Source organism: Zea mays, chromosome 10, assembly GCF_902167145.1.
Source record: "Zea mays cultivar B73 chromosome 10, Zm-B73-REFERENCE-NAM-5.0, whole genome shotgun sequence".
Lineage (NCBI taxonomy): Eukaryota > Viridiplantae > Streptophyta > Magnoliopsida > Poales > Poaceae > Zea > Zea mays.
In genome coordinates, this window is record NC_050105.1 from 21,658,686 (window position 1) to 21,676,190 (window position 17,505).

Below are 17,505 nucleotides of genomic sequence, written 5' to 3' on the forward strand. Positions count from 1 at the left end.
ATCGAAGAGTTGGCACTCTTCCCTAGTCCTTGTTGGAGCACCCGTGCATGGGGATCGCTCCCCTTGGTACTCGCAAGAACCAAGTGCTCTTTATGAGATGATTCTTTGCCTCTCCGGTGCGGTGGATCCCTCACGACCGCGTACAATCTCCGAGTCGAGTCACCAACAAGTCCTTCGAGGTGATCACCGAACTCCAATTGCCACCAAGACATCTTGGTGATACCGATCACCAAGAGTAACAAGCTATAGACTTTCACTTGACCAATAGAAGCCTAATGCATGTGGTGTGTGCTATAGGTGGCTCTCATGTGCACTAATGAGGTCCTAATATGGGATTACGATTTTGCTAATCACCTCACTATGGGCTTGCAATGCACTAGCAATGAATACAAGTGTATATGGGCAACAAGACACTAAATGTGACTGGTAGAGAGGGTATAAATACCCCCACCAACCAAAACTAGTTGTTACCGTGGCTACTGTGCATGGGCGCACCGGACAGTTCGGTACGCATCAACGACTAGTTTTGATAGCTAGTCGTTGCTTTAACAATGCACATGACAGTGAACAGTAATTGTCCGGTGTGCACCGGACAGTCCGGTGCCTAGCTAAAATTCGAGCAGTGAACAACTTGCTCTCAGGTTTCTCAGGGGCAGAGGGTTGCTCCCGGGGCATTCCTGGGCCCACTGTCAGGGGCCGCACCGGACAGTCTGGTGCCCCTAAGACAACAAGTCCAAGTTTTCTTAAATTTTTCTAACCCGATTTCGTTCTAAATTGTGAGTGTGAACATGCACCAACACTACACTAGATTTCTCTTGGTCAAACTACTCATCCACAACCCCCTATTTATAGTACGGCTAAAATAAAAATAGAAGACCTAACTCTATATCGAGTGTCCATAACTCCTTCGACACTTAGAATATGAAGACCTTCATCTTTTGATTCGCCTCTTTAAGTCCTCGCTTCAAGTTCTCATCTGATGGATTGTTTTCACCGTTGTAGTGCAACTTCCTGTAATGCGACCTAACTTACCATTTTCTCTGCAAAACACACGTTAGTCACATATAATCTTATGTTGTCATTAATCACTAAAACCATCCAGGGGCCTAGATGCCTTTATAAGTACTTGGTGAAGTACAGAGTCCCCATAAAACAACATGTAATTCTTGCACCCATCTTTTAGCATATGGTTCTAGGCGATCAAAGATGTGTGGTTTGAGTCCTCTCAAGATGAGTCCATTAGCTCATTCAACCTAACCATTACTTTAAGGATGTCCAACAGAAACAAAATTCACATTGATGCTCTTGATATCACAGTACTCAAATAATTTTCAAGTCATAAACTAAATCCCATTATATGTGATTGTATTTGGCAATGTTGAATCAATTAAAATTTCTTTAATGAATTCGACTGCCTTTGTTGCTGTTATCTTGGACATAGGTTTTTCCTCAATCCATTTAGTAAGTTTGTCAATAGCCATAAAGAAATGTGTGAATCCTTCTTTTGTTGGCTTGAATTGCCCCACTATATCGAGACACAATGAGGATAAACAATCTTTGACACTTGCCTACATCCTCGTCGTTGAGGGAGCCATAAAGTCTTGAAATTTCTTCCAGTTCTCACCCCTTCTAAAGCGAAACATAAAGACCGAACTTGAGATTTCCACTAAGCTTCACAAGGACCAATACATACTTTCCTATGCTCTACTATAATCAGTTGGGAGGTCTTGAGTAACCTCTAGTCGTTTAGGAGCCCAAGCTCTAAGACAACGAACACATAGATCAAGCTAGATGGAGAACCAAGGCTCTCAAGATGATGTGCTTGTTGTAGGGCTCTCTAATTCACTCCCAAACACAACTCCACAAAAGAGAAATCACCACGAAATCAAAGGAGAGGTTGTGTGACCTTCAATGGAGGAAAGAGAACCTGCCTTCAGATTGGTGGAGTCTATAAAAGTGTAGTCAATTGTTGAGAAAGGAGAGGGTATAAATACTCACACTTCCGTTCCAATGATATAGTTAAGTTGCTGGACTTCTGCACTCATATATGAAACTTCTACACCCGAACACAACACTTCATGCAAGGCAGAACAAAATAGGAATTAGTTTTTGCTGGCTTTCTTTTGACTTTTAGGTTTTGTTCGTTCTGTAAGAGCACATGATTTCCCTTAAACAAGCATTTTATGTCCCATTTATAGTACGACACTTTCTATATTCAAATTCAAATAAGGAATGTAAAGTAAGACTTAATGGTCTTAAATGTCACTTAGAAAAGATTAGGGGGTTCTTATGCATACTTGTTGACATAAATACCAACTTAGACCAACTCAATAAGCTTGATTTGGCTCTTTAGGATGTCTCCAACACCTTGCACATTCTATTTCTCATCCTATTTTCTATTTAAAACTTCATTGTATGAACATAGTCTACAGTTCAAAACAATGTTTTACCAACAATATGTACGATCTGCTAGAGATAACCTTATACTCTCTTGGTTAAAAACGCAATCCTCCTCTTTTGAGAAATCAAACGATTTATTTTTTTACTAAAGTTACAAAAGTGCTAAATATTCATGATACAAAATAAGTACTATCAAATATGTTTTAAATATATTTTTGTAATAAACTTTACTAAATATACAAATGCTACTTACATTGTTGTTTTGGTTAATTATACATTCATAGATTAATTATAATTTTAGTTAAATTTAAACTATCTCGACTAACACAACTTCTACATTACATTCTTGTTTTGTGCATAGAGAAAGTATTAGGGTCGCTCGACTCTATAACAAAAAAACCTTTTTAAACTTGTCTCGTTGAGCTACCGTGCCAACTATTACGATTACCGGCCGTGTCGGACCAGCCTACGTACTTAGCCCTCGGTCTACGGTACGACACATTATTAGTAAATGGACCAAATTTATTTTGGGTGGTCCAAAATTATAAAAAGTCTAAAATTCAAATTCTGGCCTAAAATTCATGTAGAGTACAAAATTCATATCAAAGTCCGAAATTCACATCAAAACCCGAAATTCAAAACACACGTATCGTTTAGTAGACATTAACATTTCAAGCTTCATAATTCAAAAATAATTAAAGAACAAAGAAACCAATGAGTGGTTGACACCTCATCTCCATAAATTAGCATATGGCTAGCTAAATTGGAGCAGATGATTTCCATGATTAATAGCATATGGCCAAATGAATATAGGCCTTTTCGTGCCAGTAAATGGGCTACTTCGTGCCTATGTAAATGATTGTGCTCGTGCTCGCCTGTAGGCCACGATCTCGGTTCAAACAGAGCCCGATGCATAATTTTCGAATCGCCTCGCCCCAAAATTATTCTAAATTGTGCAGTGCTTTTTTCGTGTTTTGGACCAGTCCATCAGACCCGAGTACCCGACCCAAATGTACAGTGTAAAAATATGATTGATTTTCCTTTTAAAAAACTAATCTTGTAAAAAACAAAACCTAAATGTATTTCTCTATTTTTATTTACGTGTCGTATTATTCTTGTGCTAAATTAAAATTTTTAGCATACTTTTTCATAAAATATAAATGTATGATATAGTATTTATTGTTATATTCACTACGAGGAATATTTTTATAATCTGTAATTCTTATATTTGAAATTATACGTATTTTTTTGAAATAGATAGCCATGTTTAACTTAGAATAAAAGAAAAATTACATTATTTGGAGATTTGTGGCAAATAATTTGCTATGTCAGTGACACATATTAAATGACTGTTACAGTAAAGTGGCAAAAAAATAGAATGCCCCTAGAATAAAACAAAGCTAATGTGATACGTAAATAAAATTGGAGGGAGTATTTCTCTATATGAATTAATTAATAATTGGCTATGCTAAATTTGCTGGCCGTCCAGCCAAACAGCAAGGAAGGGATCAAGGGAACCCAGCCACATAGTACTCCTATTTCTTAATCCCTTCCAGGGACAAAGCCGTAATTTAAACGCCTGTCCACACTACACGTCTACACCATGCCACCTTACCCCTAATCCTCAACTAATCATCTTTTCCCTTTTTAACTCCAAATAAACCAAAAAGGAAATAACGCCAACGAAAATAGAAAAACAAAAGCCACTTCTCCCCCAGTCCACCGCCTCCCTCTCTGCTCCTCCAGCGAAGCGCACGCACGACGAGCGCAGGCTGCAAGGCAACCGAAGCTAGCGAGCTCCTTTGCTTCTACCCGCGGCAACTCTTCAGGCGCTCGCGACGCATCGAGCCCTTAAGGCCGAGGCGAGCGCGAGTTCGGGAGCGGAGGAGAGAAGCGCTCCGCGAGACGACTGGGACCCCCACCGCGCTCGGGTCGGAAGCTGGATCTGCCTCGGGGCTCGTGCCCGCGGCTGGATATCGTGGGGCGCGGGGGCCGGAGCGGCTGGTGGAGCGGACTGCCGGCGGACGGAGGGCGCCGGTAATCGAAGGCGGCGGTGGAATGCGGGTGGGTAGCATGTTTTTCATTTTAAATGAGGTGGAAATGCGTCTTGCCGAGCTCCTTCCTGTTTTTCATTTTTAATGAGGTGAATGATTTGTTCTTAATTTTGTTTGGGTGGCCTGGGAGGAGAAATGTGGGGCATGGGATTTGGGTCTTCGCCAAATTAGCGCCATCCTGGATGGCTTTCGGGGGTTGGTTGTTCATAAACTGCTAGCTTCTGGGTCCAATTCGTTGCTCTCAGACTCTCAGTTTTCGAATCATTTTTGGGCACATGATTTTCTAGTTTATGGTTCTGGGAGCACGTTGCTTGCTGGGATACTAGTAGAATTGAACTCGTGTTGTGTTGCTCTGGTGTCTAGATTCGGTTTTGGACTAGAAATACATGCGTCACGACCCGTTGGAGGGATATATGCTGCAAGGTTGCAAATGGATATGTTGCAAGGTTGAGTTTGAGCTCAATTTGTGCTGTTTGATTTTCTGCTAGGTCTAATTTCGATTTGTTATCATGCTGGCTTGTACGAAATGTTATTCCCTCCAAATTGCTTGGTGATTTAGCTCTAACACGGGACGAGTGGAGCGTGTTTAATAGTTCAATTGAATATGAAGTTTTAGGTTTTCTGGAGACACTTTTGTTGTCCATAAGCGACTTTGGGGAACTTGTCTAATCAATTGTTGCTGACTCTTTTGAAGACTTACTATTGACTTTTTTTTTATCGATATTACATTTGATGCACTAAGATGCCAGGAATACCTCATTGCGTTAGCAAATTCTGCTAATTGGTACATATTTTCGCCCATATGTGGTGGTTTTGGCAGTTTTCGTACTTCAAGTGGTAGAAATAATGGTAGCTTCAACTTTGTGTGCCTTTTCGTGGCCTTTTTTTCCCCTTTGGTTTATTCTGTTTTATAATTTTCAATGCAAAAAAAATCGACTTGTGGGGTAAGACAACCCCTAGGTATTATATATTAAGAAGAACTTTTCACGCTAGTCGAGAAAACCCCAAACTCCTGTCTCACCCATACATAGCAACCCTCCCAGGTAGAGTCGAACTTAGGACTTGAGGAGTGCTACTCAGACCATATAACCAACTCATCTAGTGGCCTTTCCACACTTTTATTGCTTGTATTGGTAGGTTGCTCTGTTGGTGCAATTGGATGGGCTATTTCTGATGGTGGTACGCTGAATTGGTTATTTTTGTGTAATGCATGATTAGAGCGACACTGCATTTATTTTCATACATTTTCCATTTTCGTACCTTATCATTTGTTTTGTACACATTTACAAAAGTTATGATAAGTTGGTGCATTTGGACATGTTTCAGTTCTTTATTAACACTACCATATATTGTAGGCCATGATACATGTTCCATCTGTTCTGGTTCTGGATGGAATTTGACTGCATTCTGCTATCCCTGAAAGAAGGGTAGCACGCTTAAGAGGCCAGGAAAAATGCCACTGTCACCCTCACCAAGGAGATCAAGGTCTCCTGCATGGGAGACTTATCACAAGAGGAACAACAGTTTCGGGAATGTGCTTCCTGTGAAATCGAAGGATGATGAACTCGCTTTGTTCTCTGATATGCAGAAAGTTGAGACGGAGAACTTCTTACTGGAACCGTCAGAAGATTTTGACGACTCAATCGGTAGTGCTTGTAAATTTCATCTTCCTCCCTTTCCATACAGTCCCATAGTGTTATATATATTTTTTGTTACCATTTTTAATTTATTTCTTTCCATCCATCAGCAAAACTGAGCTATTTCCCAGAAGTAAAACTTGGTGTTAACATTCCTGCCCATGGAGAAAGCCACAATTTGCTAAATGCGGACGACAATAAAAATGATTATGAGTGGTATGCAAACTTGAGTATACATTTTATATGTCTTGTTTGAAATGGTAGATAGTTGCTGTAGCCTTGCCTTGCTTACCTGCACAATTACTTTATGAACCATCTGCCTTGCATCGTACATTGTCATGTAATGTTTGTCTCATTGATATTTAATTATTATGGATTGAGTTCTTGTTTCCTTCATGAGGGACGAGGCTCAGTTCTTACAAATCTGGTAATTCTATGTAGATTCTTGTCTGAATCCCGACCACAACTTGTAAGGTTGTTGCTTCGATAAGAAAGGCTCACATTGTTATTCTGTAGTCCTGTTTCAATCCTGTTTTACATTGAAAGGAACAGTGGTGAATCTTCAAATATTTGTAGAAAAAGTCACATTGTTATCTTGTATTTCTCTTTCTTATCACTAAGCACTCTTGATGCATACCAGTTAACACTGGGATTTCTTATACTGTTTGACCTGTATATGAAGTGATTCCATATTATGTTAGTATGAATTAGTCAATAACCCTTTTGCAAGCATTCTATTTGATGTATTATGTATTAATTATTTCATAATAGCTAGAGTATTTCATTGCCTAAAACATGGAGTATCATTGGAAAAATGGCAAATGTACCTTTCATGTTCGAAGAATGTTAAAAATGATATGGTGACCTACTGGCTACTTTTCTTGTACTTCTTTGGATGGGTAAGTATGAATGTATGATGCTAAATCATTGCTTAGAAAAATCAGTAGCATGACTCTGTCTAAATGTCTATTTAATTTGTCTTACAGAAAAAGGGCAGACATGGTGCAATGTGAGAGCTGTCTCACTGAGTCAATAGGTCATGGGTTTGAAGCAGCCTCTCCGCATTTGCGGGTGAAGGCTTGCCTCGATTTATCCCTTCCCCAGACCCCACTCATGTGAGAGCCTCCGGCACTGGGTCTGCGCCCCCCTCCCCCTACAGAAAATGCAATTTGTGGTTCTAAACTTAATAATACTTCCTATGCTTGCACTTCTATGTAAGTGTTCATATCTTGGTGCAGGGTAATGCCTTGACCTTGAGCAAATTTTCAAATTATCAGGTTATTAACTCCTCCAGAAACTCCGCTTTTTCGATCTTTGGATGATGAAGAAAACCAATCCATCACTCAGGTTTCTAGGGGCAGAGCTCAGAGCAAGCCTGTACAAACTTCAAGGTCATCCACGGTGAGTGCTTATTTCCAGAGGGGTTTATTCCAAGAACTGTATTAGGTTGCATCCATTATGTATCAAATCTATTCTGCTGTATTCATATGCAGATGGATAATAGTCAAAGAGCTAGTAGAAGCAGTGCAAGCCCAAGCAGGCTTAGCCCATCTCCACGCTCTATGGGAAGGACAAGATCATCTAGTTCAGCTTCTCGCTCTAGCCCACCACTTGCTGTTCAAACACAAATGCCATCACAAAGATCGTCAGCCCCTCCGATTGCTAAGACATTAACACCTCCTCGAAGGTCTCCAAGTCCTGTCTCAAGAAGGATGAGTACTGGTTCAAGTCGCCCAACTTTGAATGAAACAAGAGGAGCTTCACCAGTGAAACCTAATCACAGATCTTCACAAAAGCTGCATGGATGGCAATCAAACGTTCCTGGTTTCCCTTACGATGCGCCTTCGAACCTTCGCACATCTCTAACTGATCGTCCAGTATGCCGGTCAAGGGGTGGATCACCTTCATCTTTTAGTGGACTAGAAAAAGGTTCAAGATCTAGAAGACAGTCAATGTCTCCTACCCCACCTAGAAGAGCCAGTTCATCTCACAGCATTGAACGGGACCGAATGAGCTCTTACAGCAAAGCTTCTGCAACATCATCTGGTGAGGATGATCTGGATTCTATGCAGTCTGTACCAATTAGCTACTCCAGTAGCCCAGTTGTGAAAAAGAGCTTGGTTGTAATGAAAACCAGAACCATGGCACCATCAAAGAATCTGTCCAAAAATTTCACACCTAGTTCTGTCCCAAAGCGGACATTTGACTCTGCACTTTGGTTGATGGTAAGCATTTCTCTTCTTTTTAGTTTTTATACAATAATAATTGAATATTTTCTCATGTCTTGCAAGCATCTCTTGTATTACGTAATTAGCAGTTGATTTGGTAAATTCTGACACTCAGCATACATTAATTTTCTCATGTTGATCTTAGTCAATTGGTGTATTTTTTCTACTCAAAATACTTAGTAGTTGGCATCTTATGCCTATGATTCATTTCTTACTGCTACTGTGAACTACTTTATATAGTAAATTGTTGTGTAGTTTTATTTGAGCAATGCTGTGGGTGTACTTTTTCAGCAAATGAAGACCATACTTCTGTTTATTGTGGATTTTCTAAAGTTGACACATGAAACTAAGATGTGATGGTCTTTCTTCCCAGGATCACCGCAAAGCTCCACAAGATAGGTTCCGACCACTTCTATCAGGTGCCCCTGCCAGCACATTTGGTTCTGGGAATGGAAATGATGTGCACAAACCTATGTTTTCACACAATTCCTCTTTGACAACTAGCAGCAATGCAAGCTCTTATCATGGTGCCACTTTTGGCTCTTATATGCATGGCAGCCAAGAACAACATGATTTGGTTGGTGAATGGGAAGCAGATGATAGTTCTCGGGGTCATGAGGATATATTTATGTTTGATAAATTGGATGAGCTCAATAAAGAAGACATTCATTACAAGAGCACGGGATCTACGGATAATTCACTGGTCATAGTAAAACATCTAGTAAGTAGCAGACATGACTTGGAAGGAAGCAGTAGACCTAATCAGTCCTTATGCCATTCTGCTGATAGTTCTCAGGTTGGCAATAGTAAAAATGCTAATTGCTCTAGATGTGGGAAGTTTTTTGATGCGATGGATGTGGATGAAGAGGGTGTCTATTGTGATGTATGTGCTTCAATGATTGGAAATATCTTAACCAGTCCTATTGTACAACCTATAGGAGAAGAAAACCAGCAATTTGATAAAACTACAAATTTGAAACATTGCATCGCATCTGACCCTCCTATACCCACAGGTTGTATAGGCTATAGCAAAGAAGTATCTCTTGATCATCAACTTGTGAACAGTGAATCGTACACTGATTGCCTGGACCAGGTCCCTCCAATTCATTCAATGGGGCACACACCTCAGGAAATGCTACTGGGGCGGGAGGAAAAGATTGACGCAGAGCATAGAAAGAAACATGTTGGGGACTCATTAGGAAATACAAATGATATTGTCTTCCATCAATCTAATGTGACTGAATGTGAACAAATAGAACCAACATCTGTGGGGCATGACCTTTTCATCAGAGACCAAATGGATAACCATAATCATGGATCGTCCCAATATAATGAAACTATCTCTGAAACTGTGACCAGTGACAGTTCTCATCAACCAGGATCAACTACATATCAAAACCCTAAACTTGAAACTACTGAGGGTACTGGGATATCAGTACTATTAGTCCCTAAGTCAAACAGCAATAAATGGCCTATTGTAGAAGGGAGGGCCCTGGCTGCTACAAATATGTTGTGTTCAGAACCCTATTATGCAAGAGATGGTGTCAGTATGATGAAGCGTAGCTTTGGACTGGACAGCACTTCAGCTGCTTCTTCCAGTGATCTTGGATCTTCAAGGCAATCAATCATATGTTTTGAGCGCCTTAGGAGTGGTAAGAGGGGTGACTTCGAGAAGTCTCAGATAAGCAGCACTATGAGTCGTCAAAGCATTGCTTCTGTGTCAGATATGTCAATCTGTAGCTCTTCAGCTTCACTTTGCCCTCAGATTGGTGCTGTAGGTGATTCCTGTTTCCCAATTGACACTTTAGAAAGCAGCACTTCAAGAACATTGATCTCTTCTGAAGAAAATGATGCTTTTTGTAAGGATGCTTTGCCAAGTGATATGGAATGTTTGTCTCCACAGGTTATTGCTGATGATGACAGTCATGTTGACTTGAAAATTCAGAGCTATTTAAGTGAGGTAGGAGATACAACAGTTGAGAATCATAGTGCTGGCAGAATGCCTGACATGGATCATACCAGTACAAATATGTATTCTTTAGATACTGAAATGCCAAGTGATACCCGAGAGTCATCAGGCCTAGAGGAAAGTTGCCTGCCTGAAACTGAAGAGGATGCTTACGCCATCAATCAGTGCAATAAAGGTAGTGCTCGAGAACATTCAAGTGATGAGAACAACTTTGATGATATTCAAATGCAGTCTGAAATAGTTCAGGGTTTAGCTGAGGAAAACAGATTGGACGATTGTTGCATGTCTGCCATCTCTGAGGAGGATGTGTTGATTTCTGGACGAGAAGCCGACATAAGGGAACTTCCGAATGATGGTATGGGTTTCTCTATCTTTTTTACACCTCCAAGAGTTATGAGTTGTGCCTATCTCAAAACTCATGTATATATGTTACTTGGTTGAGTTATGCATTGCCCCCCCTCGATTTGTCTTGTCAGGTACATAGTTTTTCTGGTCCAGAATTAGCTTTTGTATGTATATAACATATTTTTTGTTGACGTGATTTATTCTTTAGACCAAATAAGACAAAATCTAAGGGGACATTCGTCTGTTTGGTTCATGTCCTTGAGTCCGAGCTAAATTTTGTTACTGCCTAGGCTATGTGGCTAGCATTTGTTTTTTTCTCTCGAACATGCAGGAGAATTACATATCATTGCATTAAAAGAATAGAGTTACAACATACCCAAACATACCTAAAAAGACATTTGGCTTAGGGTCCAGTTTGGCTGAGCCAATGAAATTATGGCCACTCTGTGGAGTAAGCACTAAGCAGCAAACTGCAGAAGATTCCAGGGTGGCTGTTTTTTGTTCCCCATTTTTGGCTTGGCAACACGGGTAAGCACAAGCTGATGTATCAGCTGTCTGCTGGTTACAAAATTTGCGTTGATTGCTGCATTATCAATGTTCAGATGACAATATTTGCTGAACCAAGTATCTAATTGCAAACCTATTTGAAGTATTCTGCATTGTATTCCTTATAACTAATCTGATAAATAAGATCTATTTTCCCTATACTTTGATTTAAAAGTACTTATGGCATATAGAACTAAGCTCCGTATGTCATGTTCTTGGTTTGACAGGAAAATTAGGCTACCTTGGCTTGGCCATGAAATAGACATATCATTTTTGCCAAAATTTTGGAATGCCAACTTTGTTCACTAACAATATTTGGTCAGGCCACTCAGGATATGCAACCAAACATGCCCCGTAATTCTACGGTTAAGCAGTCAGTCCAATTACGTGCTAATTATTTGAAGGGGCCAATACTAAAAATACCTTTGACGTGTAAAATTTACAAGAGGGGTGGGTAATTTCCATGTGATTTTGTTTCAAAGAACATCTTCAAATTGTTTAACAAACCATTCTACTCTTTTTGTGCACACTGCAGCATAATAGACAATTTGCAGGTTTTTTTGGTCGATTTGTCATCTTAAACTGCTAGCCCTGATGTATCTTTAAAGATTAGTGGCGTATCTAGAATTTTACTAGTGTATGCCAGCTAAAATTTACATATGCATTTGATCAAACTATTTTGGTCAAACCATTTAATAATTCAGTGATAGTTTTAAAATTTGAACATTATTTCGTATGCATAACTAAATTACACAATAAATCTTATATTTAAAGATTAAGTTTAAAACAATAATATCTTCTTAATATAATGAGGCACAGTTCTCCTGCGCGTTTTTCGAGAAAAAGTTTAAAACAATAATAAGTAGTAAAATTTTAAATTAAGTTAAAAATGTTAGAATGTGAACCCATAACCCTAAACAGGGTTGGGAGTAGTATTAATAGACTTAGTAAATGGGCCAGGCCCATTACAGTGAGGGTGAGACGGTAATTACAAGGGGAACACCCCAAACACTAGACGAGTAGTCTAACACCCCCCGCAGTCACAACTCTATCCTGTACAGATGTTGAGACTGGATCGAAAGTCTAAAAATACACTCGACGGTAACCCCTTGGTGAAGATGTCGGCGAACTGCAGCGTGGTGGGGACGCTGAAAACCCGAACGTCACCGGTAGCGACACGCTCGCGGACGAAGTGCAGGTCGATCTCTACGTGCTTCGTACGCTGATGATGCACGGGGTTGGTGGAGAGGTAGACCGCACTGACGTTGTCGCAATAGACGAGAGTGGCGCGCTGGAGGGGACTGTGGAGCTCGTGGAGGAGCTGGCGCAGCCAGGAGGCCTCTGCCACACCATTGGCCACGGCACGGTACTCGGCCTCAGCGCTGGAGCGAGAGACGACGGGCTGCCGCTTGGCGGCCCAAGAGACGAGGTTGGCGTCCAGGAACACGGCGTAACCGGAGGTGGACCGGCGCGTGTCGGGACAGCCAGCCCAGTCAGCGTCGGTGTAGACCACGAGCTCCGACGTCGGGGATGGGCGGAGTAGGAGGCCGTAGTCGAGGGAGCCGCGGAGGTAGCGCAGAATCCGCTTGAGCGCAGTGAGATGGGGCTCCCGCGGAGTGTGCATATGCAGGCACACCTGCTGGACGACGTAAGCGATGTCGAGCCTGGAGAACGTGAGGTACTGGAGCGCGCCGGTGAGGCTCCGGTATGACGTCGCGTCGGCGACCGGAGGCCCGTCGTCCTCAGAGAGCTTCGCCTGAGTGTCGACAGGCGTGGAGCAGGGCTTGCAGTCAGACATGCCAGCCCGCACCAGGATGTCAATGGCGTACTGGCACTGGTGGAGGAAGAGACCCTGAGGCCGGCGCTCGGCGGTGATGCCGAGGAAGTGGTGTAGGGGCCCCAGGTCCTTCATCGCGAACTCCCGCTGAAGGGCGACGATCGTGCGGTGTAGAAGGTCGGCGATGGATGCCGTGAGCACAATGTCGTCGACGTAGAGCAGGAGGTAGACGGTGTCGTCGCCGTGCCGGTAGATGAACAGGGACGTGTCCGACTTGGCCTCGACGAAGCCGATGGATGCCAGGTAGGAGGTGAAGCGACTGTACCATGCCCGTGGTGCCTGCTTAAGGCCGTACAGGGACCGATTCAGCCGACAAACCAGATCCGGACGGTCAGCGTCGACGAAGCCGGTGGGCTGGCTGCAGTAGACAGTCTCTGTCAGAGTGCCATGGAGGAAGGCATTCTTGACGTCGAGCTGATGGATCGCCCAGTCGCGGGAGAGGGCGAGGGAGAGGACGACGCGAACAGTGGCGAACTTGACGACGGGGCTAAAGGTCTCGTCGTAGTCCACTCCGGGGCACTGGGTGAAGCCCCGAAGGACCCAACGGGCCTTGTAGCGGTCGAGGGAGCCGTCCGAGGTCAGCTTGTGGCGAAATAGCCACTTGCCGGTGACCACGTTGGTGCCTGGTGGACGCGGCACCAGGTCCCAGGTGTGGTTGGCCAAGAGGGCCGCGTACGAGCGCCCGAGCATCCCGATTCTCGAGGAACTGGTCCTCGAGAGCGAGCCACGCCTGGCGCGCAGTGTCCGCCTGGTCGCGGATGATGTCCTGGAGCTCAACGGTGATGGTGCCGTGGAGCCACGAGAGGTCAACGCTGTCCATGAGGCACCAGGAGCGAGGCGGCGGAGCGTCGTGGTCGACGAGGACGTGATCGTCGAGAACGAATCGACGCAGCGTGAGAAGGACCTGTCCTCGCCAACGGGGGTAGTGGGAAGACGCCGGATCCAACACCACGGACACGAGGGCCCGAATGTTAGTGCAGTCCAGCGGCTTGAGCGTGGAGAGCAGCGATGAGGTCGGCGTCGAGGTCAGAGGCGAGGGGGTCCTCCGGGGGTTCCACAGGGGCGACCGGCGGGCGACCGAGGAGGCGCTGCGTGGTGGCCATCTGGGTGGTCAGAGCGGCACCCAGGGCACGCTCTCGCTCCAGGGCGAGGGAGGCGGCGCGCTCGCGCTCCCGCGAGGCCGTCACAACAGCCTGGATCGTAGCGAGGGTGTCAACGAGCGGGGAGGCGGTGTTGGGGAGCGGTGAGGGCGCGACGGTGTGGCTCTAGGTGGGTGAAGCGAGGGTGGGAAAGCCCGGCGGAGATCCGCGGCGCAGGGTCAGCGGGGAAATGGCGGGGAGCGGCGCAAGGCCGGCGATGTAGGGGGCCCCTCCATGGGCGGGCTCGCTGCTGATCGCAGCGGGGGCGATGGGGCCGGTGGCGGCAGTGGTGGTGTCGTCCATGGCGGCGTGCGGTGTCGGAGCAGAGTGGAGGCACGACGAGGAAGGACGCCGGCGTGGAGCAGGGACGGCGGCGTCGAGGCTGCAGGTCCGGCGGGTCGGCTGCGCAGCACGAGCGGCCGGGGCCACGGGCGTCGAAGGGTGCAGGGACGCACGGCTTCTGGCGGCTCCAGGCGCGGGCAAGCCTGGGCGCGGCCCTGGCTGTGCGCGCTCGGGGTTGGCGGCGGGCGCGCAGGGGCGGGAGCGGCTGGACTCGGCGGCGGCGCCTGGGAACGCCTGGCGGCGGCGCCTGGCGCGGCCCTGAGCGCGACGAGGCACAGGTGCGGGGGCGGGCGCGCCCGACGGCGCACCAGGGAGGGAGGCCGGGCGGCTGGCGACCGGCGGTGGGAGGGAGAGGGGCCGACGGCTGGAGCCGGCGGCGGCTGGGAGGGAGGCCGGTCGGCTGTGGCCGGCGGCTGGAAAAAAAGGAAAAACCCTAAACCTAGCTCTTTGATACCATGTTGGAATGTGAACCCATAACCCTAAACAGGATTGGGAGTAGTATTAATAGACTTAGTAAATGGGTCAGGCCCATTACAGTGAGGGTGAGACGGTAGTTACAGGGGGAACACCCCAAACCCTAGACGGGTAGTCTAACAAAAAATATTCACAAACTATAATATAAAATAGATGAAAAGCTATACTAATAGTTTATAAAATATAGTGTAGGCATGAAAACGAGATTTATCTAATGTTTAGCTGAGACCTTCTAAAACACATAATCAATATCTTGACTTAAGGCTACACACAACAGTCTAGCATCTAGTGGCATCTCACGAGCTGCTTCCGTCGAAGAATCCGAGCTATCGAATGTTGGATTGTCGACTTTTATGATTGTATTGTCTATTCAGCAAACCATACCAAGATTTTGTTAGATAGGCCCTGAGACCATAGGTCTGAGCACAAAAAAATCGCAAGCTACAAGACAATTAGCGCAATATTCTTTCTATCTTGAACATTTTTAGAGATTTTTTATTCTTTCTATAAATATATTTTTGTGTGTGTGTGTATATATAGTGTATATGCTGAACGCTGGACACATGGGGGTATACCACTGTAAGATATCCATGCCTTCTATTTTCTTATCATAACCAATGTAATTGTTTGTATCTTTTGACGAATATAGGTGAATATAAGTATTTGATACTTATTTGCAGTAGGGGTTCACCCTTCCTGCTCCTGTTAAACAAAGAATATATAAGTATTTGACACAAAAAATTTCTCTGAATTGTAGAAGAATTTTGTGCGGAGGTAGAAGGATCAAGGAAACAAATCCAAAGATGCTTTACATTGGAAGAAGCTGCTGATACAATTCTCTTCTGTAGTTCTATTGTCCACGACCTTGCATACAAGGCTGCGACTATTGCATTGGAAAATGAGAAGGAATCAGAGTTTGTTGACCCTATTCGCCCAACTGTTAGAATAGTTGGAGGATCTTTCTCTAAGGATGAGAGTTTACCAAAGCTGACTCACAGACGAACTCCAAATCGTAAGGTCAAAAGGAAAAGATTGGAAGGTGAAACAACTACAACGGAAACTACAGAGAAAGATGCTGTTGCGAAAGACTCCTCCCCTGTATGTTCCGCATCAGGTATTACAAGGAATTCCGATAATATGAAACCTCCAAAGCTGGAGTCCAAGTGCAACTGTATAATCATGTAAGTAACTTCACGTCCAAGGTCGAAGGAGTTGTGATATTGGTTGGGACGAAAATCCATGCTTTCTGGTTTCATGTCACATGCAACTTGAAGCATGCCTACCTGCTTGGTTAACCCGCTGTCAGCAGCAACGATGGAGTTCAAGGCAGTGGATCTTCCACTAGATTATTTTGCAGAGGTGCATTTGCTGTGTTTTTTAGGTGACAGAATGCACTGCGAGCTATTCTTTTGTAAAGTCTTTTCTTCTCTGTTGTGGAAATTTTCTGCTTGTCGTGAGGTCTATTGCGGTTTGTCCAAAGTGTGAAAGACTACTAGAGTTGTGCTGATAGCGTATTTACTTGCAATGCACGTGGCTACTTGTGAAAATGATGGTCGTATACTCCTATGCACACGGCCCGGATCTCACTTTTTTGATTCCACGATGCATCTCTTCATTGTGGAGTTGTGGGTGTTGGTTCTTTTGCCCCACACCAAATATGGTGGCGTTCTCAGCTCTCCGAGTTCATTCTTTGAGATTTATTTTAACCTGGACTGAAAGTAATGGCTTTATTTTCCCACTTTTCCTATCCACCAGTTGCCTGAAATCTAGACTTTGTTAAGGCGACATGTTGCGCGTCTGTTTCGCTTCAAGACTTGTGCGTCTTCTCCTACTGTCGGATATGATCCATTATAATTTGGACTCGACTCGTGAACACGTAACTCTTTTAACATATTGGCTGGTGTCTTCTTTTCGAACACACTGTTTGTATTGGGTGCCCAGGGAAGAAAGTGGAGGCGACGACGATTGATTCGACGGACTCGTGCATCCCTGTCGCGAAGTGCTACACTGCGTACGGCCGTGCAAAGTATTTTTTTTTCAGATCACACTGTTTACTTAGTGGAGTTTAAAGTAGAGAGTGAGATAAAAGTAGGATAAGGAGTTTACTAGAGATAATCTTAAGGTGTGTTTGGTTAAAGAGTGGAGAAGAATGAAGTGGTTCCATTTCTATTTTTTTGATGTTTGGTTTTCAATAAAAAAGGAACATAACGGCTCATCGAGTCCTTATTTGAAAAATCACCATAAACACGATTGGATGCGAGCGCTCTCATTGAGTCTCTCCTATCTTCTACACTCTCGTGGCATTCCAACCAAACAGATAATGTAGCGGCTCCGTTCTATTCTAATTTTCAACAAAACAAAAAATGGAGCAGCTCTGTTCTATTTGCCAAACGCGGAATAGAACGACTCTATTCTCAAAAACTGGAATGGAGGGCTCCATTCTAGTTAACTCTGTAACCAAACACATCCTTAGCAATGGTGAATATATATATATATATATATATATATATATATATATATATATATATATATAT

General features: G+C 44.0%; 1 protein-coding gene across 4 annotated transcripts; it reads left to right on the forward strand.

Annotated features, from left to right (window-relative positions):
- The first annotated feature begins 4,075 nt into the window (after positions 1–4,075).
- Positions 4,076–16,643, forward strand: LOC103640934 (uncharacterized). 4 transcript variants are annotated; one of them, XM_008664379.3, is made up of 7 exons: positions 4,076–4,464; positions 5,810–6,109; positions 6,202–6,307; positions 7,369–7,492; positions 7,585–8,316; positions 8,693–10,643; positions 15,729–16,643. In XM_008664379.3, exons 2-7 carry the CDS (start codon positions 5,908–5,910, stop codon positions 16,154–16,156), a joined length of 3,543 nt encoding a protein of 1,180 aa, XP_008662601.1. In that variant the 5' UTR covers positions 4,076–4,464; positions 5,810–5,907; the 3' UTR covers positions 16,157–16,643. The 4 variants fall into 4 exon arrangements, with proteins under 4 accessions (XP_008662601.1, XP_008662603.1, XP_035819244.1 ...); XM_008664381.3 differs by having other exon boundaries at positions 5,810–6,100; XM_035963351.1 differs by having other exon boundaries at positions 5,810–6,100; positions 15,732–16,518.
- The last annotated feature ends 862 nt before the right edge of the window (positions 16,644–17,505 follow it).

Bases quoted from the DNA above. Each gene is read 5' to 3' on its own strand.
- LOC103640934 (XM_008664379.3), top strand. From the start codon at position 5,908: ATGCCACTGTCACCCTCACCAAGGAGATCAAGGTCTCCTGCATGGGAG. The intron at 6,308-7,368 runs GTATGCAAACTT...TCAAATTATCAG, and splicing joins AATAAAAATGATTATGAGTG to GTTATTAACTCCTCCAGAAA. The intron at 7,493-7,584 runs GTGAGTGCTTAT...ATTCATATGCAG, and splicing joins AAACTTCAAGGTCATCCACG to ATGGATAATAGTCAAAGAGC.